Source organism: Numida meleagris, chromosome 6, assembly GCF_002078875.1.
Source record: "Numida meleagris isolate 19003 breed g44 Domestic line chromosome 6, NumMel1.0, whole genome shotgun sequence".
In the NCBI taxonomy this organism is placed as follows: Eukaryota; Metazoa; Chordata; class Aves; order Galliformes; family Numididae; genus Numida; species Numida meleagris.
Window position 1 is genome coordinate 33722372 of NC_034414.1, and position 25624 is coordinate 33747995.

At 33.7% G+C, this 25624-nt stretch overlaps 1 protein-coding gene across 2 annotated transcripts in view; it reads right to left on the minus strand.

Annotated features, from left to right (window-relative positions):
• Positions 1–25624, minus strand: part of NOVA1 (NOVA alternative splicing regulator 1) — a 135777-nt gene that overhangs the window by 22940 nt on the left and 87213 nt on the right. Inside the window, exons 3-4 of one of the 2 annotated variants that reach the window (XM_021401908.1) lie at positions 10216–10382; positions 579–650 (exon numbers count right to left, since the gene is read on the minus strand). In XM_021401908.1, the coding sequence (XP_021257583.1) occupies positions 579–650; positions 10216–10382 (239 nt within the window). The remainder of the gene's footprint in view (positions 1–578; positions 651–10215; positions 10383–25624) is intronic. The other variant, XM_021401909.1, reaches the window with a different exon arrangement.

Genomic DNA, 25624 nt, shown 5'->3' on the forward strand with positions numbered 1-25624 from the left:
TGTTTGAAATGTTTTGAAGTGACAATTTTACTTCATTTTAATTCAAGAAATTTCCATATAAAATTTTTCATTACACATACCAATAATTAAACATGTCTAAACAATGTCCTTATGTTACTGTCCACAAACATAGTTGAAAATTCTTGAAATACATAAGAAAATAAAATCTGTGGCTATTGCCAGGCTGATACACATCCAATTAAGTGTGGTTTATGGGTAATTCTACTGTAATTTATCGAGGAAGTAAATACGTGTGTGCATATATACATAAACATACCAAGACTTACTCTGCAGAAATACCAGTATGTATCCTAACTATTAATCAAATAAAAAAAATAATACTATTTCACAAGAATAAAAAATTGTTTTTATCTGACATCTTAAAAAAGACAACAAAACAAATTAAAAGAAAAGATTTCCATTCACTTTACCAAATTCTAATAAGAGTTAGATATCTATGGTTATGGGTGTACACATGTGAATGAACGAATAAATCCTTAACCCACCATATCTTTTTCTCCAGTTTGCAAGCTGTCACCCGTGAAAAGTATGGTGTAGATGGTAGGATGATACTGTACCTGATTGGCTCTGGAGGTGGTCATGGGATCAGATGGAGAGGACTTGGTGGTAGTTGGGGAAGATGGCAATGTCTGGGAACAAAGCAGTTCAGGAGCAAATCAACCTTTACAAGCCTTAGACTGAACAGTTAAAAAATAAATAAACCAACAAAAGTAACATAACTACAAAATTAAAATGAATAAAAAATGCCTAAGACAAAATCTTTCTCCCACTCATTGGAACTTAATGGAATTTAAAGTCAATTGGATAAATAATGCATGTAAATATGCATGCTTATGCATGTAAAAAACAAATTCATGACTTGAAATCAAGATGGTGAACTCACATAAATACTAAAAAATATGCCAGCCACATGAGGAATATATTCTTTCCTCTCTCTTTCTCTTGGGGAAAACAAAAACTAGAAAACACAAATTCCAGCAAGTTCAATGAGCACACTAAAAACAGTTCTCAGCCCACAAGCAAACAGGGCCAATGTTTGAAAGAAACTACTGAAATTTACTTTGGCACCTTATAACGCAACATTCTATAGCACGGACTATAGCCAGCAAACTGTGTTCCATACCTTAAAGCAATTAAACTGAAGCTACGGAGCTTTCAGCAACATACTAATTACTAAAATATTAATTGATCATTTTTAATTGAGAGGCGTGTGAAAAAATGTAAACAACAATCTCATGATGGATGAGCATGCAGCTAATACCTTCACAACAAATTGCTACAATATATTTATCATTAGTGTTAACGATCCTTTAATTGAGCAAAAGTTAATAACGTATCATCAGCCTGTGTTCAAAATAAACACAAAAAAGAATTAAGAGTCATATTTATTGATAATGTTTTCTAAATAATATACATATGCTTAACATTAATTCTTCAACATACCAAAAAAGCACTGCTCTGTTTAAAACTTTATACAAGTATGTCTTTTTAATGTATTAGATCCTGACAGAGTAACTCTTTTCTTTTAATAAATGTAGTGAAAATGTCAAATTCCCAGTTCCAAAACATAACATACAATACTTATTCAAAGCATGTATTTTTGACATTTTTATAATATATAAATGATAGAAAATATTCAAAATTACACTATTTTTACTTTAGGAAATAAAATGTTGAAATGCTATACAACATAATGCATCATATGGACAAATAATCACTAACCAAAACTATTTAGAAATAAAAGCAAAATTTCACATTTTCAGCATTTCTGTTACTTACAATCATCGACAGTCCCTCATAAAATAGGTATACATAATTTTTCACTAAAACTCTTAATGCATATGAAAAGCTGGAACACTGTGAATGCATAAAGTTATGCGTATTAGAAAAATATGGGCTTGTACATATGCACACACAAATATTTTGTCTGCATGTTAAGCAACATGAAGATCCATCTTTTCATAGTTTGTACATAGTCAAGCAGCCAAAATAGAAACAAAAAAAAAAAGATCTAAAGAAACAGATCCTTATTTTGTATTTCCAACTTGTAGTTCACAGTATAAAACAATAAAACAAAATACATACAGCTTCAGCATCAATTGGGACTTCTTCAAGAGGCTTAAGTAAAAAATACTGCTATGTATAAAGCACTATAAGTAAATGCCTGGCAAACTGTCGTTGGTCAGCAGATTGTGTATACTGTGAAAATCAAGACAATTATAAAAGATTGCCCCGTGCCTTTGTGTACAGAACAGGGGTTCATTTGTAACTGGTTAGAATTATTTAGAAAAAGAAGTGTCAGCTTACATAATAATACAGGGCTAGCAATTTTCAATCAAAAAACATACTTCTGTTTTTTGTGAGATCATGCAGTGTATCTGCACTGATTTTCATCATTTAAGCTTAGAGGAAAAAAAGAAAAAGGGGGGAAAAAAAAAAAAGGAAGGAAAAAAAAACAGAACCAGAATGGAAGAATGTAACTATCCTAATTTTGTTTTTAATTATTGGTTCATATAAAACTTTTATCCTGAACTAGAATACATACATATATATATTACAATTCCCCAGAAAAACAAACAATCAAAAAACAAGAAACAAACCACACCCTCAATGAACAGCAAATATACTTTGACTAAAATATTTCAAACATGTAGCACTTTGTGTGATCATCATCCATTGTTCACTAGGGCATACAGCATTGTATATTATTATGGCACACTATGCTAACTGAACAAAAAAAATCAGCTGATAAAATAAATTTTCTTCACTGTGTTACTACATGTACATCTAACTACAGGATTTATATGAAAGTACGTGGAATGCTGCAATACTGAATAATGACCTAACTGCTGATAACACTAGCACTGAATGAAACTGGAAGCATTTCAGTTTTCATTTAATATCAGTCTTGCTAAGGAACAAAAAAATATGGCAGCAAAGAAAAGAGAGGGCTCATACTCAGTTCAGGTGACTATTGAGCTATAGCATTCATTAAGTTCATGTATTTCAATATTTCATTTTAGCAAAAGCGTATTTAAAATACATTAGAAAAAAGAAAAAAGCATTGGAAATTGAAACAATTATATTAACAAACAAGAATAAAGTAACAAGAAAGACACTTTTTTTCCAAATATACTGACTGACGACAAAATATTATAAATATTAATAGCAGGTATTATTATTTTTTAAACTGGGGTGTTCATGTTTGAGGTTTAACCTTTCTTACTTTGTTTTATATTTAGAGATATATATATGTAAGATACACATATATGTATCCAGAAATATATATATATGTAAAGAAACTGACAGACTTATGTAAAATTTCATCCCTTTTCATGCTTCTTTATAATTCTGAAGACACATTAAATACTAGTTAACTATTAATTCCTTCAATATTAAGGCAACAAAATGAGTATTCTCAAAAAAAAAAAAAAAAAGAAAGAAAGAAAAAAGGAAAAAAGGAAAAAAAGAAACATATCAATTGGAAAATGTTTTGAATTTCCATTGGCTGATATGTAATTTATGAATACATCCAATTGCTTTGCAAGAACTTTTAGGCAAAATTAATTCTTAAAAGAAACTTGGACAGAGCTCAATAATCATGATTTATTACAGTGTAAAATAGTTTTTGAAAGTTTGGCAAGCGTTTTTGCATTAGGCAAGCACTTTAGTAATTATTAGGCTTCTGGGAATGAGTTGTATAAAGTGATAAGAAATCATAAGACGAATTCACATCACAAATTACAGTTTTTGACACCGAAACATTGGTAACGTAATTGAAGCTTGCCTGAAATTACACCTTCCCAGGTGGCAGGCTAGTCACAGTTCCTACTATATACCACTTTTAAGACTCTTGTGGTTTTGTTTTGTTGTATTTTCTCAAAGATTACTTCCTTTTGTATAAGTTATGTGAGCAAACAAATAGAAGACAATATTTACAGGGAAGAAAATGCTTTTTGTTTGGTTGTTTTTTCCTTTCCCCCCCCCCCTCTCAGATTTTAAGTAATAAAAAATTTTTTTATTGTGTAAAATCGAATGATATTTGAGCTATAGTATTTTCTAAGTTCAAGAAAATACTTCCTTGTGTTTCTCACAAAAAAAATCAAAACTGTGTAGGACTGCTCTCAGGCTGAGCAATATACTAAAGGGTGCAGAAAGATGGCTACAGCATGACATTTGTATGCTTTGTATTTTTAACTCGAAGACACAGCTGTATCACAGAAGTACAGAATATATATACTAAAACTGCATGGTGTTCCAAAAGGCCTTCTGAGACCTCTTTCTTGTGACTCTGTGAACTGTCTAATTAAGACTAACATATAAATGACAAAGGTAATATCTATTTATATGTATAAAATATATGGATATACAAACTAAAAGATAAATACTGTACTGAGACTGTTAATTTAATTCTCAGTATGTATCAGTGTATCTAAGACATAGAAGAGCAAAAGGAAAAGGCAGAAAATGAAATATCATTTAGAAACAAGGTTAGAGACATGAGAGCATATGATGAAAAAACATTCAAATGTGAAGATGAAACTGCATTTACAGTTTATCAGTTTTTAGTTTCCCACTACAGGGCTTCCTAAACAATCTTGGTTATAACATTACTCTCATTACAGCATTATTATTACTAATCTGAGTTTCAGTCTTGCATATAAATGTTTGTGCTTGTAAATCAAATTAATGGGAATATTAATTTGCTTAAACCAATACTGTAATACATTTTAAAGACAAGGTGGTATCTTTTTGGTATAATATTAAATAGTTGAATACCTTCTGCAGCTAGAATAAGGTAAAAAAAGCTCTAAAATTTCCTGTTGTGCGGAACAACACGTAAGACTGTAACTTACTAAGCTAGTAAGTTACTGATTTACTAGCTTTGCAGTAGTAGCAAACATCAGCCTATCTCAACAGACCGCTTGCTTTGCTAGATACATTACATCTTCTTTTCCATCTTCCATGAATTTTTATAACCTAAAACTTTAACAAATGATTCTCATCTCAGTAATGACTGTATAAGCAACACATTTTAAAAATATATTTTTGAAGAAGAAATTACTGAGAACTGATAAGTTATTTTTAATCAAGATTGTAAAAGGGCTACTTTGATAACTTCAGAGATCTAACTTTACTTGCTACTTTTACTATAAGGACCAAATAAAAACCATTCCGATTGATATTTCATGCTCTTTGCATTTGGCTTTGCTTTTTTGAAACAGAATACCTATCTAGAGCATAGAACAGGACAGAAACAAAGTTAGCATATATAGATTAAATGCTTGCTTATAGGTGTGTACAGAGATAACTTATGTGTGTTTATAAACTCTTGGGGATGTCTCCTTGAAATAGGAAAAAAGTTGCGTTAAGTATGTGAAAGAAGGCTTATCTCATATTTTGCGTGGGTACAATAAGGGTGAAGTAGCATAAAGCAAACTAGCAGGTGCCATTTGGATCATCAGAGCAACTCGGGATGAAGTGTGTGATTTACAATGAAGATTACAATAAGATGGACAAAAAAAGGACTTTCCTCAAAACTTGTCACAGTAACACAGAACTAATGCAAGATATGGTGTTATGTAGAAATACCAGAAAACTCAAGTAGGTAACCAAACGTAGGCAACAAAACATGTAAGAATACATGGATCACAAAACTCTGAGAACTAGAAGGAAAAAAAAAATGTCACCTTTTGATTCAGGGCTACTTTGGGATTTAGAAAAATACTACCAAAACTGCAAAGCCTTAGAAGGTTCAAGATAATGAGAATTTCTGCAATGCTGAGTGCTACTGTTCCTTCCCCTAAAGCAATCGTCTTTCCTCATTCCACTTTTGAAACACATACAATGAAGAATTAATCATTAGATATTAATTGAACATTAATCGAGTTTAAAAAGTAGTTTCATATACATATGGAGATTATATTCAACACTGGTGAAATGAAACAAAATTAAAATATCATAAAATAGTGATCTAGCAGCAGAAGTAACTCAAGCACACATGGGGGATAAAACACTACAAGTTTTGTTTGTGGAACTAAGAATTGGAATGCTAAACTTTTGTTGTCAGACCTAATGCAAATGACTGCCTCTCTAGTACAGGACAGCCAATTTTTGTTGTTGTTGGTCTGATGACTTGTAACCACACCTGCGTAATGCATTATTCATGGTTAAGAATGGTAATTGGTGCCATTCTTCACTGGTATTCAAACCTGAGAAAGGTTTATGAGAAATTATTGACAAGATGAAGAAACATAGTGACCTACAAAACAGCTTATATTTATTATTTTCCTCAAATGAAAGATGTGGATTTTTCTTATATTCTGCATGTTAATAAGGTTGCTTTAGGTGATACACTCCTGAGGTGGATGCTAAAAAGAAGTCAAGCTTTTCATTAAATCTGGTGAGTGATCCAATATATTTTGTTGTTGATTGGAATTTCTGAAGTAAAATCAATCCTATTCAAGTAGTTCTTTTTACTAGAAGAAAAAGAATTTACAAATCTGAGTTCAGACACTGAATTCTATACATTTTAAATACAATCTCTGGGAATGTGACTAATGAATGGAACAGAAGTTAAAAGATCTACAAGAGGTTACTTCCCTACTGAAAAAGCTGAAATGAAAATATTAATTGGAAGTTCTATATGTTAAAGTTTTAGTCCAGATTTTCAACAAAGAAACAAAACCTTTGTTCATGTTGTGATAACTAAAGATTTCATAGAATCAAAGCATGATTCAGGTTGGAAGGGATCTCAGAAGGCCAATCAGGGTAAACTCTTCATTAAAGCAGAGTTCACTGTAAGATCACGCACGCTTCCTTTTATATAATGCTAAGTTCTGCAATAGCCACCTGCAATTTCACATGCTTCCTGGGCAGCCTGCTAAAACACCTTCTATCTATAAAACAACTGCAAAGCAGGAAGGAAAATTCCGTCATAATGTGATGAAGCTTCAATGGTTTCTGAAGAAGGTGATTTGATAAGACAATATTACAGAGATTTCTCCTACTGTTTACAGAGGCTGCTGTTAGTTTGGAGGTGAAATTTAATGCTCCGTGAACTAATTATGAAGCCAAAATAGCTCAGTCTCTTCAGTACTTTGTGAAAACTGTATTCTGTTCCCCTGGGTTGTAATAGGGTCTGATAAAGCTGGTATGACACTTCCCCTAACAGAGAGGTTAGATCCTCATAGCAGTTTCTAGGAAATAAATGAGCATGGTTATTATTGAACACTATCTCTAAGCTACAGATATCTGACATCTATGAAGAGGTTGCCTACATTTCATAGACGTAAAAGATGCAAACAGTAGTCAGTTAAATATTGATCAGACCTGTTCAGAGTACAGACCTACCTGATATCTACTAATAAGTCTATAGGATCAGAAGATTAGAAAAAATGTTGTGGAGAAGGCTCAAACTGAATCAGACAGACTTGCTTGTGAAGCTCCCAATGACAAAAAAGCAGAAGGTAGAGAGAACGGAACATTTCGATTGCGACTTGATTTGTAAAAATAAAAGCCAAGCCAGGCTAAACCTCATTGCACACCTGTGCCTTTCTGAAGACAGGAAGTTCTGAAACTTGAGAGAGTTGGCAGAGTTTACCTACTGACTTTCTTAACTGAAATCATAGACATAAGACGTCTCCTTTCTTTGCTTGCCTCTTATCTGTAGGGAAGATCACAGTGAGAAATTAGAGCTGTATGCTCATACAGACATGGTTGCTATTTCAAAGCCTATTACAAGCACCTTCATTCATGAGGAACAACTGCCCTGTTGGCCTTTTTCTTGTTGTTTGTTTAAGTAGAGACAAAATCAACTGAAATCTCTCCAAGATTCCCAGTGAAGGCAAAATTTATAATTTCAAATCTAATCTCAATCTTAAATGCTAAAGCTACTTTCTTCAGCTTGCAACATAATACTTCAGAATACCTGAATGACAAAGTTTTTGGGTAACGCTCTACGAGAGTAAAAACCACGTCAAAGTTCATGTAAAAGAAGAAACTGCAATTCATAAGGCTTGTTTTTCACACATTCATAATGACTTGAATGACTAGAATGATCAGGATAATGTATAAAATTGTGCCCTGCCTGCTGTATGAACATAGCAGAACAGAAGTTCCAGATCATGGTTATCTGTTATAAAATACTATCCTTTTATATTTCTTAAATAGAAGTAATTTGTATTTCATTAAGACAATGGACATTCTGACAGTGGAGTATACTTCACTATAAACTCTAACAACTAAGCTAACAATTTCAAATCTTTGTAAAAAACAAAACAAAACAGAACAGAATTAGACTTATGGAGTCAATATTTATATATTATGAAATTATCATAAACAGATGTAATTTCCTTAAAATAAAATTAAACAATTGTACATAGTTGAAATTGTTCAACATATGAACACGCATATCTACAAATATATACAGGTGTCTATCATGCACCTGTACATGTACAGTTGATATGTTTAGATTATAAAATATGGAGCCAGAAAAATCATTCTAGAATCATATAAGGAATACACTGTATTTAGCCTGTGTCTAAATTACACTAGTAGCAGCTCTAATCACTAAACCATCATTCCAGAATTTAACATTCCAACCATGGAATCAAATGAAAAATGTAAAAAAACAAACAAAAATGAACCAAAAAAAAAGGAAAAAGAAAACAAAAACATGAGAACCAACCACACCACTACCAACTTCACAAGTAAGTTTTCTTTAGAAGTATTTCCTCCTCAGCTTCCGTGTGGCAAAGCTACATCAACTTGAGAAACAAGACAGGAAGTATTATGGAATATCACTATGCAGCTCTGTAACCTAGTTTCTCAGTAGTGACTTGAAAAGAGTTTCATTTCATTGCAAAGTGGAAAAGCACTTTCTACTGCAATAAATAAAATTCATTTCCCACTGGGTTAAGAAGTAATGGCATAAAATCTAACATTTTACAGGATGAAAAGTCATTTAAAGCATAGATCTGCTCTTCAGGTTTTTCTCTCTCTTCCTCTCCTCTCCTCTCCACCACAGGCACAATCATTTTCATGTCTAATAACTGAGAAACTAATCCTAAAAATTGAGGCATTTCTTTTTAATATTTTCTTATAAATTACCTAGAGGGTTTTTTGTTTTTGTTTTTTAATGCAAAAATATAGCACGTAAAGAAAATAGTACTAGTAATTAGAAATTATACACAATAGCTTGGCATAGTTTCATCCATTTAAAGCAGCATATTCATTTAAAACATATATACATTCTATGTATGGCATTACATAGAAAGTAAAGTAATTGCATACAGATACCAAATTACTTTGTAGGACACTGAGTCTTGCTAGTGTAGGAAGACCAAACAAACTTATCCTACATAGGAAAGGTGTGAATCTAAGATCTATCCTATATAGGATTGACAGATAGAACAAAATTTTACTAGCGTTCACTCATTTCTTTCTTCATCTTTTTTCTTATTCAATAAAATGGAAAATAATTCATTTAAAATTCTATATGACTAATTCCACATTCTCCTTACAAAAATCATTTTTTGTAAGGAGATTTATTTAAAAATTAGAATTGGTCTGGAAATTACAATGAACTAATCCAATGATATCTTGAAAATATATTTTGCATGTCCTATAGATATTGAAATAAGACAATATAAAACAGGCAAAAAGATGCCAAAAATAACAGAAAATGAGTAGTAGATACCAGCCCAAGTAAGTTATCCTTATATTTTCAAATTCTCACATGTAAGATTTTTAAATATCTATTAAAAGGTCTAAAATACAATTAACATTTTGGGGTTTGTTTTTGCTTTATTTAAAATACATAAAAAGAGTAAACATCTTTTACTTCTCTAAAGATTTACAAGAGGCTCGTATTTTCAATTTCAAACTTCAGCAATCCTTTTTAACTAAAACCTAGATGTGTATTATTGCCTTATACAGTAAAGAAAAAGAGTTTACGAAAGAAACCCTAATACTAGAGTCTGAAATTTGTAAGACGCTAAAGAATTACTGGGAAATATAGAACACGCAAGCATAACGAAGAAGAGGACTAGTAAATTACTAAAGAGGAAAATAACATTTTCTAAAGAAACATATTATGTTCACCCTTTGCAGCCTTAAAATTTTAAAGCTTCTGAGAAAGGAAGCTAATTCTAAGGAGCTGATGTGACTCTCTATTCCCAACCAAAAACTCACTTGTTTGATGCGGTCTGGATTAACAGTGGTCTGAGGCTGTAGGATGCTGACAGGCTCTGTCTTGGCCACATTTTGAGGCATTTCTCGAATCTTCTCCGCAATGAAGCCATGAACTGCATTTAGCGCTTCAACTGTTCCCTGGATCAGACACACCCGCTCCGTAGTACCTGCAGAAAAAAAAAGTTGACCTCAATAAAATGGGTTTGTCAGAACTCACAAATCATTTGAATTATGTCATGAAGACGGCACTAAAAGCAGCCTTAGAAAAACATCTAGCAGTATCTCAGTAAGTATCTCAATAAGAGATAAAGTTCAGTAGGAAATATTAGCAAATATTAAAAGTTATTTTTTTACAGAATACGTGTCTTTCAAATGATTTTGGCCTAGTTCTAGATTATTCCAAAATTCTGTAGAAATTTTAGTAAACACAAGGATGAATGTAATAGCCTATACTGCAAAGGAACTTGAAATAAACCTTTGTAATGAACACCTGAAGTGCAAATACTAACCCTAAGATACACTCCTTACAACACAGCAATGTAGTCTGCAAAAGAGAATGGTACAGTAGCCTTAGTCACCGGCAAGAACAAATCGTTTTTCATTACTAAATGTTTCTCACTTGCTTCTGTGGGTAATCTCTTTAGATTAAATATTGCATTCCACAAAGATAAAGAGCCCTGCTTGCTCAGTAACCAAATGTGTTCATATACACTCAAAACCCTGCACTGCCTTTTTTAAAGGAACATACACTATCAGGCAACACTGAAAGCCAACTTCCTGGGAGTAGCTCTACAGCCAAACTGATATAAAAATAAATAAACAATATTTTCACTATTAAAATGTCACTTTAAAATAATTTTAATTACAATAAAACCATGCTAATCATTATTTAAGAAACTACAAGGTTAATAATCCTTGAGATCAAAGATAAACTGATTACATTCTGAACAGCATGCTACATATGTGTCAATACATTTTTCAATATATAACAAAATTTTCAGAATATTTATGTGACCAGTTATAACAGTTTTTCAATAAATCATCTTCAAAATGATCTATTTTTCTATTTTCAAAATTTTCTACTTTTTTTTCCCACATAACACCAGTAAAGAAGGGAGTTTGAATGACATAAGTGGAAGTGACCACTGTAAATGAAACTTGGTTCCTGCGTATAGCTTTCTTGATGCCTACTTTTCTATTTGGCTTCTTCCTCCCTTCAGAAATAACTCCTGTGGTTTCTGCGTAAAGCAATCCAACTCTAAGAAAATGCTCTGGGGAGTCTTTACACTGCAGTATTAATTGTCTCCTAAATGATGAGATGTGATGTGGATTGATCAATGTAGCTAATGCAAGTGTTCTCTAGGTCAGCAGACAACACATTGAAACCAAACAAAGATCAGGTTACATCCAAGCTACTGGAGTCTGATGTGGAAAGCACTTAACAAGGATGACTGCTGTCAAAACATGTGAAAGGAAAACAGCCAGTGCTAAACAGGAATTTCATTGGACTTGGCACTAAGTGACTAGAGGGTATGCTACTGTCTGTGTTACTTTAGAGCATGCAATATAGTGCGCACACATTTAATCATACTACAGTCCAAACATACTGCATTCTAAGACGCATGAACCAGAATGCAGTAAGTGGACATCGCTGCTCCATGAAAAAAGAGAATTGTGCAAATGCACACACTGCATAGGATAAGATAAAGTTTCAAGACATGTTTTTATGGCAGCCCCCTTCATTTGAGGGTTAAGTCTTACAATTTCTACAGAAATAAATGACAAAAAAGTAAAAAAGTAGAGGGGTCTGAAAAAATTGTTCACATACAGCTAGGAAATGCTTTAATCTTTTGAAGCAATGTTGTCACATGCCCTCATAGAAATCTAATGGCTTTTCACTCAGATAACAGTGTACAATCATTTGCAAGAGTCACACAAGAAAAACTACCAGATATGTGACCAACCTGCACAACAAAAATAAGCCTATGAATCACCAGGGTTGGTGAGATTTCTGCCATTTTAAAGCTTCTAGTCTCCATTACTGTCTAAAGCAAACCATCAGATTATTCATCATTTTCAGACATTTAACAAGCCCAGTGCAAGTTTCTAGGAAAAAAAAAAACCACTCAGTCAACTATACTTCTTCATATAATTTTCAATATATGTATTAAAATTACAAATCCCATTCTTGAAGCAGCTTAAAAACTGAAAGACAAGCTACCAAATGCATCTTTACAGATTTTTTTTGTTTGCAGACTTTGCCAATATAAAATGATTTTTTTTAATAATTCACACATCAAATCAGAGTTGTCATATATGATAAATTCCTTTTACATATGAAGAAATTAAACACATACAAGACAAGAATAGCTTTGCCACAGAAAATTAACAAATGCAGATTAGGTGGTCATCACCTGCCTGTTAATAATGCTCACCAAAAATATATTTATAAAACCAACACAGAAAAAGGGAATTTGAATCAGGTTTTTGTTTGTTTGCTTTTAGGAGGCAATGTATAGGTCCTAACTTTTGAATATGAAAAAAGATATTGAATTAGAAAAAATACTCTCCACAGTTCCAGAGGGGAGAGAAACAGGTAAGCAGCCACCAACCTTGAAAGTAAACAAACAAAATCCTGGTTTGATATTTGCTTAATTTAGGTATGCTTAAGAGCTTAAAAGCTTGCACTAACTTTCATCATTAATTTTCCTTCTGACCCCTTTACCTATCTAGACCTTCACTTCTGGCAAACATCCTTTTACAGCTAACTCCCACTAATTTATAATATAGCGTTCATTTTAAATGCAGTTGTGAAACTTCAAAGTCTCACACAACAAGATTCTTATCTGAGAAGGTTACTTACTTATTAGACAACTGATACAGCTTTTAAAACAACCATTAAAATAAATGCAGGATGCAATACGATGAAAGAAGCTCAGCAATTTGATCCTTGCAACATTTTTATTTCTAATAGGCATATACCTATCTATACCATGTACCATTAAGCTCTAAGTGTTTCCTTCAAAGTTCTGATTTAATAAGCAAAAATTCTACTGTATTCACAGAAACATTCACTAAAAAGTAAATTGTGCTTCTGTATTCTGTGAACCTGTGTCAAAATATTTTGGAAAACACACTGTACCTTTCAGAAATCAGTGTCTGGCTTTTCTGTGTTTCTGTGTATTTTTTATTGGGCTTTTACATTGATCTTTAAGAGCCCAGGGCACTGCCAGCATAAGGTAACCCCAACACATCTACTAATTATACCTCCTTATATTTTTCCAGTGTACCATGCCAATTTGTTCAACAGTGTAAGGGAAAACCTGTCAGAAGAGCCACAGCTAAGACTAACTAATGGAAAGGCTAAGTTACAATCTCTCATCAACTGACTTGCATTAGGCTTTTTATTTCATAAATCATGGTACAACTGTCTACTAACCTTACCATCCTATGCATTTCTTTTTCTGACCAATGATCAAAAGACCTGTACAGCGGGGTTCTAACACAGTTTCTGTCTGTTACTTAACTTACAAAATTTGGTAAAATATGACTGTGCCTTGACAAAATTACTCTAGCAATATAAAATAAATAGTCTTTAGTAAATTGCCAGTAATGCTCTTAATATGAAAATTCTTCCTTGCATATAACATTTCCTCTCTGCAGTTACATAAAACCTCAATAAATAAAACCAGACAATAAAAAATGTGTTTTATTGGAATGCATTAGTAGTATTTCAGACTTTAAAGAGATGTAAGAAACTTTTATCAGATAAATGACAAACTGTACATATCCTTAAGTGAAACACATTACAAATGACATACATGCAAAATGTCACAGAAAGCTCAAGAAGGCACTCTTCTCCATAGATAATTCTCTCTTTGCTGTCCCTGTCTTCTCAATTCTTGAGACAGATCTAATTGTTATCAGTTGAGAACTCATTCCCATCTCCATCACAGACGGAAAGACATCTTTCTCAACACAAATCTTGATGTCCTAATAGACTTCCCTGACTAGAAAGGGCAACAAGGGCTGGCAGCAATGCTAACACACTCATGTTCTGCGTTGGTTTTGATCCAGACAAAATAATTTGGGAATTGTTTACACAGAACACATACCAAATTAGAGACTGAAACTTAATATTCCCTAATAAAGCAAGTAAAGTAGCAGAATCAAAGAGAAAAATCTAATTGAAGCAATCTGTGAAATCAAAAAGAAATAAGTGTGGCCTGTAGGAATCTTCTTGAGGTCTCCTTCATAAAACTAGGGCATACTTAACTTTAGATGCAGATTATTGACTGAACACATTTAGCTTAACTAATGCTCCATTCTTCTTTAACAGAGAGATAAACTGTTCCCTTTACTGTTTCATTTGCAATTACATGTCCTGAAATTCTAACTATTGATGCTTTCTGCAACTATCTTAATACTTCACATCAGTAAACTTCACATCTAATAAAATAAAAAGTTGAAATATGTATGAATAGCGGTCTGTTTCTTGAAAAATGTTTACAGTTGTGACTTTAACCAAATGCAATCTATGCACGCAATTTGCATCTGGAAAAATGCACATTAGAAACATCAGTATTCCAGTATTTTCTTATCAGGAGTCCTGAAGTTCACAGGAAGCCGTACTTGCCTTAGCAGAAACAGGTGACTGCTGAGCCCATGCTGCTCACATGTTGTCATTTAGATGTGGCACTCCACTGTGGCCAAAATGGACAGCTAATTAGATTTCAAAGAGGGCTATTTTATTCAACTGTAGATCTCAACCTCACTGCTTTCCCAGGTCCTCACATAGATTTATGAAGGACATAGAGGAGCATTGCAGGGTGTGCCCCACTGTGCCCAATTCCACTTTCAGTGGGGTTTGAGAGAATGCCCCAGTGTGATTTGTAACTTTGCCACCACAAGATTGGGACAGAAAACAAGAGCATCAGCGTGAGGCACCACACAGTCAGGAGGTATGTCAAAATAAATGCTTGTCAAAACAAAATGATAAAATTTTAATCTGTATAGCAGTGTTGAAACAAGGCAGACTCTTAGATACATTGCTAGGAGTTAAAAATAAATCACCTGTCTTATTAAGTATTCAGTCTCTGCAACTTCATTTTGGCTTTTTCTTGAAGTACACAACACAGCAATATGATAGCTTGAGTTACTCAATTTGCATATATACCTACGTATCTACATAAATATGACTAGCCATGCACGTACACATTAATACTCACATACTATTTATTTTATACATATTGAATGTTACCTCCTTAAGTATAATTTAGATATTGAAATGAATCAAGATGAAAACTGCTTCAAAGCATATGAGTTTTCATATTTATATGAAAACTTCAATTTCAGAGTACATTGTGCTCAGGTCACTTAAGTGAATTGCATGAATCCAAGTTTGATGTTTTGATGTACTTATTAGTATGACAAAAGAGATTATTCACCTGCGTTAAAGAAACATAAGAAATTAAAAAGATCGTAAAATAAAAACACCACCACAACACCTCACGATTGACAAAGGCTTTGAGAGAATGAGTCATCTTGAAAGCAAACAATCCCTTGTATATAAACTGTTTTGTTGGATATCAGCTAAGGATTTCATGCTAATTTACAAAAAAGTTAAATTATACAAAGAGAGATGAGGAATTATTCATATTTATTACACCGTTACATGTTACATAGTACAAACTACTTTTCTCTGTTTAAGATTTTTCAATGAAAAAATTGTAGATTCCACTTGCAAAAGCTCATTAATTTCACCGAAAATAAAAAAAGGTTAGGGATTTTTATTGTTATGGTTTTTTGTAGGATTGTTACTTAGATAAAAAACAATCAGAGAGAAAATGTGCATACAAGTGAATGAAAAGCAAATTTCTAGAAAATACAAGCTTAAGAATTGGAAAAGACCACAAACTCTTGACAGAAACACTATACATTGGTTGCTCTGAAAGTAATGCCTCCTATTTATTTACATGGAAACCACGACAGTTACGAAGAGCACAATATAACATAGCAAATTCTCAGCCACAAAATACTCTTTTTAAACACAGCCACCACCATTAGCAATGCATTTTTGCCAGTGATGAACAAGAACCTGCATGCTGTACACATAAAAATCTGTACTAGAGGAAGTGACCCACTGTTTTGAAGCTGCTATAATGACATCGTTGCTACGAAAATGATGCCCATGTAGTCCATCTTTCATTGGCCCAAACAGATGAAAACCAGAGGTGTGAAATCCAGACTACATGGTGGGTGTGGTAGGACAGTTCAGAAAAGATTGGCAATGTGCTCCACACCCTTCAAACTGGTATACAGCCTGGCATTACCATGTTGCAAGTGAAAAGTTGTCCTCTTCTCGTCTGACTGGAATTTTGAGCCTTCAGCTCAGTCAGTGGTGCAGCGTAGCAGACAGAGTTCCAGGAAATCCAGAAGGATCACTGCTTTCCTATCCCCAAAGACTGTGCACATCACTTCACCTGCTGAGGGCTGTGTCTTCCAATTTTTCTTCAATGGGAAATTCTCACATCACCACTCCATAGACTGTTGTTTCGACGTCAATCCTAGAGACAATACCATGTCTCATCACCAGTATTCATGCAATGCAGGAAACTATCACCTTCAGCCTCATATTGGTCCGATAGGTCCTGACAAACTTGCATATGATATTATTTTTGTTCCTATGTGAGCATTTCCAGCTGGTGCAAACTATCCAATATTTCCAATGTTGCCACCATTATTTCCAATGCATTGAAGCTGATATTCATCTCCTTTCAAAGTTCCCTGGTCGTAATTTGCCAATTTGTGTGTATGAGATGATTGAGACACTCTTCTTTTTGTGGTGTGATAGCTATGCATGGTTGTCTGGAACATGGCTTGTCTTTAACATCACTGCCACCACTGCTGAAGTGCACCACCCATCACCTCACTGTGCTCACATCCACTGTTTGGTCTCCATCAACATTCAGCAAGTGTCAGTGAATATGAATGGGTGCAATATTTTCCGCATGGAGGAATTCAATTATACAGCTTTGATTCATACACACTTCCATGTCAGACACCATTGTGTCAGACTGTCCCTCTGCTGCCATCTGTCAGATGGCAACAACATGTAACTGAATACTGGCAGGAAGGTTCAATCTATGCTGCCATACCACCAACATCCACTTCTGACATCACAGGCCAACAAAATAAAACAGGAGGCATTACTTTCAGAGCAGCTTTCATACTTTTTCTTCAGTATGTTTGGAGAAATGGTTGACTTAATACAAACAAAACAACAAACAAACAAAATCAACATCCACCTAATTCCATAATAAAATTTCCTACATGAATGAAAAAAAAACACCTTCCATTGTTTTGATCAAAACAGGTAATAGTAAAAGCAGTTAGTATGAGGTAAAGAATGTTTTTTAAGATTCAGTTTCAGTCAAAAAGTGAACACAATTTGTACAGATGTCTGTCCTCAAGAAAAAAAATAATGAAAACAAGGAGAACTGAAAGATACAAAACCTAAACAGAATGACAAATATTTGTTGCTATTAAAACGCAGCATCAATTCAAAAGAAAAAAACAACAAAACAGCTTACTTAGGGTCCTCAAGTTATGTTATATTCTCTGCAAATAGAGAAATCTAATCCCTTTCCTTTTTTCATTCTAACAGTGGTTGATAAATAGCTCATATAAGCTATATATAAAAATGAAATGAGCTTGTTATTATGTTTCTTATATCTGTTTTCTAATAGGTTGCTTATTAATATACTTGTAAGATTACTAAGGTTCCTAGAATTTTGCTGTTAATATTTTTAGCCTACCAGTAAACACTACTCACCTAAATAGACAAATAAATATAAATTAATAAAATACATCTGAGATTGATGAAAATGTGAAGATCTCTGAGAAAAAGAAAGCTGTCAAAATCATTAAAATGAAAGTATACAAAATATCCCCATAAGATCAAGTTTGGTGGAGGAAAAAATAGTTGACCTTATTTTTGTAAGAAGGCTATAGATAATATATATATACAAAATTGTGTTCTTCAAAAGTACAAGAATATTCTTCATGCAAAGCAATGTTCAGGTGGCTGTTAAAGCCTCTACGCTACGTTACAGTAATGCAAACCTTTGTTAATAGTGCCTCCTATACATACATTTACTGAAAGAAAAAAGCCCTCATCCATTTAAGCAGAAAAATAAAGAAGTTGTAGGAAGTGATGCATCTTATAATTTAAAGTGATAACAGTTCAAATTACCATGTGAGTTTTTCTCCTCAAAAATAATTTCTCAGGTTTCATAGTTTAAATGACTGTGAAAAGTTGTGGAAATCTTTTTTTGACAAGGCCAGTTGCTCAATAAATCAAATCACCTAATACACTCATTAATATTTATCTGTTGTAGAAGCAAATAACATATTCCAGGTAAATGAGCTATACTAAGCTTAGAAATTATTCTAATTCTAGCGAAAAATTTCTAATACTTGTACACTATGAAAATACTTGTATATTACACATATAATAAGTGTATATTTTAAATATACTTGCAATTAAAAACAGAAAGCGAGCATGTAAAGTTAAAAAATTAACAGCATACCTATTGCTGCTGTATGGTTTTTAAGTCACAATCCTTCAAAAAAAACCTTTCAAGATTAACACCACAGAAAAAAAGTCATTTCATGTAAGGATAAAGTGTAAAGAAAGGTTATAGCAATCCTAGTTATAGCAAGAGCTACAGCATATGAATTACTCCACATTCCAATCCAGAAAATGAGAAAAGGATGTATGCAGGTGTATATTTTCAGTCTAGGAAGAATGTTGTCATGTGAAATATAGAATGAGCTCCCATTTTGAGGTTGTCACGACAACACACAAAACATTCATACAGAAACGTGTGCAAATGCATTCACACACATACACCTTTGCTGATGTACAGTACATTGCTTTCATTGGTCTCCAGTACTGACATTACATCAGGGTTTATATGGCTAGGAGGTAGGAGGAGTTTGTGTGTACATACAGTACACTAAAATTATTTTCATCTTCCTAGCTCCTTCCTGAATTCCCTTTTACAGTACATCCTACTGTTATGTTTTTTTCCTACGAGTGGCATTTATGTCCCTCTAAATATAGCTTTCTAAAATTATGTAGCATCCAAGACAGATGTTTAAGAAATAGAGGGACCTTCATTACACCCCATCCATCCTATAACGGAACCAACAATGCAAACTCTCTACTTAACTAAACATAGAGCATTAGTTTTAACTTCAATTAGAGACGAGGCTCACCTCAAAGGCTCACTATACAGATATCTAAGACAGTACTGTTTTCCAGAGACAGCTACAATATAAATGTTGTACTAATCTTAATACCAAGGGTATAATAATTACTATTAATGCTATACAATACCTTTAAAAGCAACATCTAAAATAGAGGTAAAGTGAAGTGTCAGTTAAAAAAAGAAAAGAAAAGAAAAGAAAAGGAACACAGGAATTCAACAGATTTCAATCTAAAAGCAAAGGCCAGGGCAGATAAAACGGCCTTGGCAAGTTCAGTACCCATATGCCAAATAAACACCTTGCTGAAATTCATTTTTTTCATGTATGTTCTGTTTCAAAAACTACACAGAGGGGGAAAAAAAAGTTGTGAACCTTAGGTTTTTCTCTCTTTCTTTCTCAGTATTAAATGAACAAAAGATCTCCTGGCACTACTATATCTATGTCCATGCAGGAACCATTCTTTATTTTTAAATAGTCCAATCATGTTGCAACTACTTTGAACTTTTAAATAATGTCACAATTCATTATTTATACAAATACTATCACATTCCAATGTTAAGATGATTAGATTTGAGGTTATCTGGACAATCATCTCTACTTCATAGTGCTTTACTGATCAAGAGCAGGACTGAAGACTAAGATTTTTCAAAGATTTTTGAACAGAGCATGAAAGCAATGCCATTCAAAAATTGCTCACCAACCCCCAACTGATGCCCAGCTAGTCCGCATAGTGAGCAGAAGGGAGTGAGATGAACTCCCACCCCCTGAAAATCTTTCTTTCCACATGCTATCATACAGTATGGAACATTCCTTTATCCAGTTTAAGTCAGCCGTTCTAATTGTGTTCCCTCCCAACTCTGTGGCTCCCCTCACCAGTCCTTTGCTGAGAATGGAAATAGCGCTATGCAACATTGCTTAGCAGCAACTTTGAATACTGGTGTGATATCAACATTGTTATCAACATTGTTCTCCTAGAACCAAAAACATAAAAACATAGCATCATACCTGACTATCTTAAGAAAACAGTTCTATTCTAGTTAAAACAAAGACAACATCAAAATTGTTTTTTTTTTCTTTTAAAAAGGAGAAAATCCTGTAGTTTTCTTTTTTAAACTGGAATAGAAACTTTTCTGGCTGGCCCTCGTTTAGGAATTTACCTGTGGCCTAACACAGAAATATTTTAATATCCTTCTACACATTTACTATTTATCTAGCAGACACGACACTTGCTAATATTCCAGTGTATCAAGCCAGAGAGATCTTTATCTGCTAAAAAGAATCATCGTTTATAACAGGAATCCATACAAAATACTGTCTCTGGTGGAGATTGCCAAATTAGTAAGCAGTTGATAAAGAAAAATAATAAAAAGTGAGGAAGCACAAATCTGATCAAACACTGACACTGTGGTTAGAAGATCTTCCCAGGGACATTTCAAAGAGAGTATTACTACTCCTTGAATTCAAGTTACATCTTTCTAAATGCACAAACAAACTGTATAATACAACATGAAATAAATAAAGTCATCTGAAATGAAATTACTACATAAACGCTCAACACATCTTCCCCCAAATTAAATCATAAGCTGAGAATCCTGCTCAGAAAACCTCCTCGTGAGCCGGGGAAAGAAGGGACCTTCATCTCTGGTGACTCTACAGCAGCAGTTTTCCCATTGCTTCTCTTGTGGAGAGCCTCTCTGTGGACTAGAATTTCTGATGAATCTGCATAAGCTGCTGATTACCAGAAACTCCCCCATGGCCCCCTGACATGCAAGAACAAATAAAATTCACTGAGAACCTCACCACTTCTTCTGAGGAGACAAGAAGACAAGCTGACCTCCAAATGGCAGACTCCTACTGATAAGAATACACAGAAAATTGTCTCTCCTTTCTCTGTTTGCCTGAGAGCTTTTCTGTGTAAAAAAGGCAGCAGACTTATAAATCAGAAAATGAGCTTTAAGAACAGTATTTATCCTGTATTCATTTTCTGTACAAATTCTGTACCAGGAGTGGCTCAGCCCTCAGCAATCCTAAATCTGCTTCCTTCCCCAACTGTAAAACAGTGATGCTTATAAAGCTCCTCTAACTTAGTAGCAGGGAAGTGTTAACAGGCATAAATGTACGGAATGGGTAAAAGTTGTGGGGGGTGAATGCTGTTCTCCTGCTCCTCTTCTTCTCCCACTGGTACATTCCATGTGCCTAGCTAGCTATTGCATTTCCTAACTATGAAACCTTCAAAATCGTATCAGCAAAAACATGTCTCAGAAAAAAGAAAAAAGAAACCCATAACAGAACCTTTTCTTAAAAAGCAAGCAGAAAAAAACTCAAATTTTGGGCAGAGAACCTACATGATGTCAGTCTGTGGGGAAGATGCAGTATGATGGCTTGCTAAGGTTAGGAATGTTATTTAAATGCTAACAATTCATGTATAGAAAATATATATTATCCATATATATTAGCTAGAAGATTTTCTGATTACCTAATTCCCATTCATTAAATTTGTGTTTCTTCCTAGAAGTATATGGTGCAATTTTCTGAGTGCCATGACACGTTCTGATATCACTCTGAATTACAACCATGAGAATTTTCCCCCAAGTTGTTGCACTTTTTGCAGGCTTTTGTACTACTCCTAAGATAATATGCTTCTGACTGCAGAGTTCTAGATATGATAACCCAAATGATGTAAGTAGAAGTAGTAAGTAATAATGAAGATGTTTATATATGTGCAAAAGGAAGAAGTAACATGGAATTCAGAAGTCAACATCAAACTGAAGAAAAATGAGGAATTAAACATCATCTTAAATAACGTGCGCTACTTTAACTTGAATTAGTAATCTCTAAGAAACAAAAATAAAAGAACACAATTTGATCTAAAATTTAAGTTTTTAAATAGAAAATAAGAATACAGAAGTCACATTGCTTCCCTAACTATGGGAAACCTTGTTTTTTTCTTTACATTTTAATTTCTGCTGTGGTTTTCACTGCAGCAGTTGGTGTAAGGTTGTACTGTGTTTGCATTACCAATTATGAATATTGCATGAATTGTCCTCAGTCTCAGAACCTGAGCCTTTCTATATTTGCAGGTTTCTTGCTAATGTGCTATGGAATTCAAAACCTATGAGACTTTGGGACTTCAATTTAAGCCTGTGGCAATGAAGATGCAGCTGTTCAATTATAAGCAATCATCACAGCTACAGAAGTTGTAACATTAAATTTGAAAAGCCACTTTCCTGAACTTTAAAAATGATTAAATTATAACAGAATCAATGCTACTTTTTATTAGAAATACTTTTACTCATTAACTTTCTTCCAAGTTTAAAATCAAACCAAGCCAATTATACATAACATTTCACATGAGTTTGCACCAGGTTAGAATTGCAGATTATGTATCAGTATTTGATTATTATTGTAATGTTTGCTCCTCACATACATAATTAGAAGATATCATCAACCATGCCCCAGTCAAGAGTCTTTTGAAGATGGCATTATAAATTTTATTCTACGTTGGCTCACGTGCAACCCAACATCGCTAACAGAATTCATTTAAATGAAACTTCTATCAGTGAATCAAACCAGAACTATAAAGTGGGGTTACTTACTCATTACAGAAATGCCTTCAAATAAAGATACAGATGAACAAAGCAGTTTTTCTCAAAATGTGAAATCGACAGATCTCGTCTCTGTTGAAATTATAGCATTGTATCAGTGAAAAATGGATTTCATGTGTTGGTATCTATAAGTTGCTACATTTAACTACAATCCTCTGTTTTACAGGATTGGGACAGTATCCAGGGTGCAAATGGCTGACCATGAGAGAGTCCAGAAATCCTCTAAAATACTGCCAATGCTCAATTTTTCCGCCTGCTGTTAGGTAAGATCCTCAAAAGCCTGACAAGTAAGCTTGTATTGCAAAGTGTCAGGATGATCAGATTCTATCAGTGAAGATATTTACAATTGGATGACAGAGATATGATCACACTACCATCCTTTTCTTTTTTGGTGATAAGAGGAAATTTCCCTTTGTGAGAAGCAGCTACAGTGTTTAATTCCTAGTAGTTCCTTACTATTTTGTTCTGAGTACAAACATACCAAAAAAAAGTTTATTTTCATATTGACAGTAAACAACAAGATATCAGTCCTCTGCAGACAGCCAGAAGCTTATAGTCAAGAAGAGGGTTTTGATGTTTCCTTTTCCCTTTCCTCAAAGTTTTCACTACAGTAAAAAAGTGTAACAAATAGACCCTCAGAAGACAAATTGTAAAGGAGAGCAAGACTCCCAAAAGACACAAAAGCCCAGTTTTTGTGATCTTCTTACAGAGAAGGACCTCTCATCTCCTTTGTTTACAGATCTAGCCAGTGACACGAGACTCTACAGAAATTGTCCTTAGGAACTTGAGCAAGAAAATTTTGACATTTTCAAAGCAAACAGAGGCTCCTTTCAGATGCAGTTTCACCTTTTCCTTGCAGACACCCTGGGTTCTTCCTTTGGTAGCACTAGAGGTACAATGCAAATAAATGTGGAAAGATTTGAAAAACCTCTGTCCACTCTGTTTCTCATGACACTCCTGTTTGTCTACCCATCACAAGCACAGTAGTAGTGAAAAATCAGTGAGAAATGAGACAGAAAAGCGATCTACTTCTTTTTGTTCTATGTTTACTTACAATGATGTATTATCACCAGGAGAACTGCTTTCTGCTTATTGATTAAAATATAGACAAAATCAAAGGAGATTTACAATTACAATTACAACATGAGGTGTTGAATCTCTCTAAGAGAGATTAAAGACCATGCGCCCCTCCATTAAAGGTTTAATAAGGCCGAAGAATATTTTGTTCTGTTATGTGTGGGCAGGTATTGCTCACATTATTTAAGACAGTTTTGTATGACATGTGTCCTGAAGAAAATATGCTTGAATGCTGTGCTGCAACTTTGTTCTCTCTCGATACAATGTGTATGTGAAAGCATATGTACATACAATCTAAAGATCTGCTGTTTTATTTTTACTAATGTTATGATGACAAACTTTAAATGTCATATATTCCACAGACTGATTTAAACAAGTCAGTCTGCTCCAGAATCCTGTCAGTGACGCTAATTTTTTTTTTTTAACATTATGACCTGTTAGAATTGCATTTCTTTCCAAGTTGACTCTATATTCTAAGGAAACCCCTACAAGACTTTTCTCTGATGCAGTCATTCATTGCAAAGTAGAGTAGTAGCATGGAAATGACTACAGTGCTGATGCTCAATTGTGAAATTGTCAAATAACACCTATCTAATATCAGATGGAAGGACTTGGAAAGAAATTCTAACATGCAGAGATTTCACGTGCTAGTAAAAATTAGAGGTCATTAATCCAGAGCACAAGTTTGAATCTTACTGAATTACATAATGCATATCTGTCTACAATGCATGACACACAAAGTTCCTAGGAAATCAGAATGGCCATCTCAGATGGAAATCATCAAGATTTCTTCACATATTACTCAAGACTATTTTCTCAGTCAATTGCTAGTCAAATGGTTATGTTTATGGTACATGTTCTAAGCAATGGTGTGTGGCTGAACAGTCAACATTTTAAAAAGCCAATTCTCAGGGAATCTAGCAGGATAAATCTTCAGAATTAAAAAAAAATGATCTCCAATGAGATCAGCTTATAATCTGGGAAATGTTCTCATTCTTTAACTTTTCAACGTACAAGAAAAAGATACTTTAACATAAAATTCATCTGTAATCTAATCACATTCTGGTATAGCCAGAACAAACTTTTCTGCTTACAATGTTTCTTACAGTATGCAAGATAACACTACCTTTGTTAATAAACACTACAGTATCTCAATTAACAGGTTACCTGGAGGGCAGAGTGAGCTATAGCTTGTTGCAAATGCACCACACATTGTTCAGACAGCATTTTCTTCTTCTTTTATTTTACTAAATGCCCCAAAAGGAACGTATCTTTAGATCTTAGAAGTTTATTAAAGCAAACGGATGTGAAAGTAGGGCAATCAAAAATAAAAATGATGATTTTAAGGCTTTCCTTTGTCCATGGGGAAGGAGATATTTTTATATAAATATGTACATGCATGTACATATGTATCCCAAAGTATTTCATAAGTAAAAAAATGAGCTCCTGTCTAT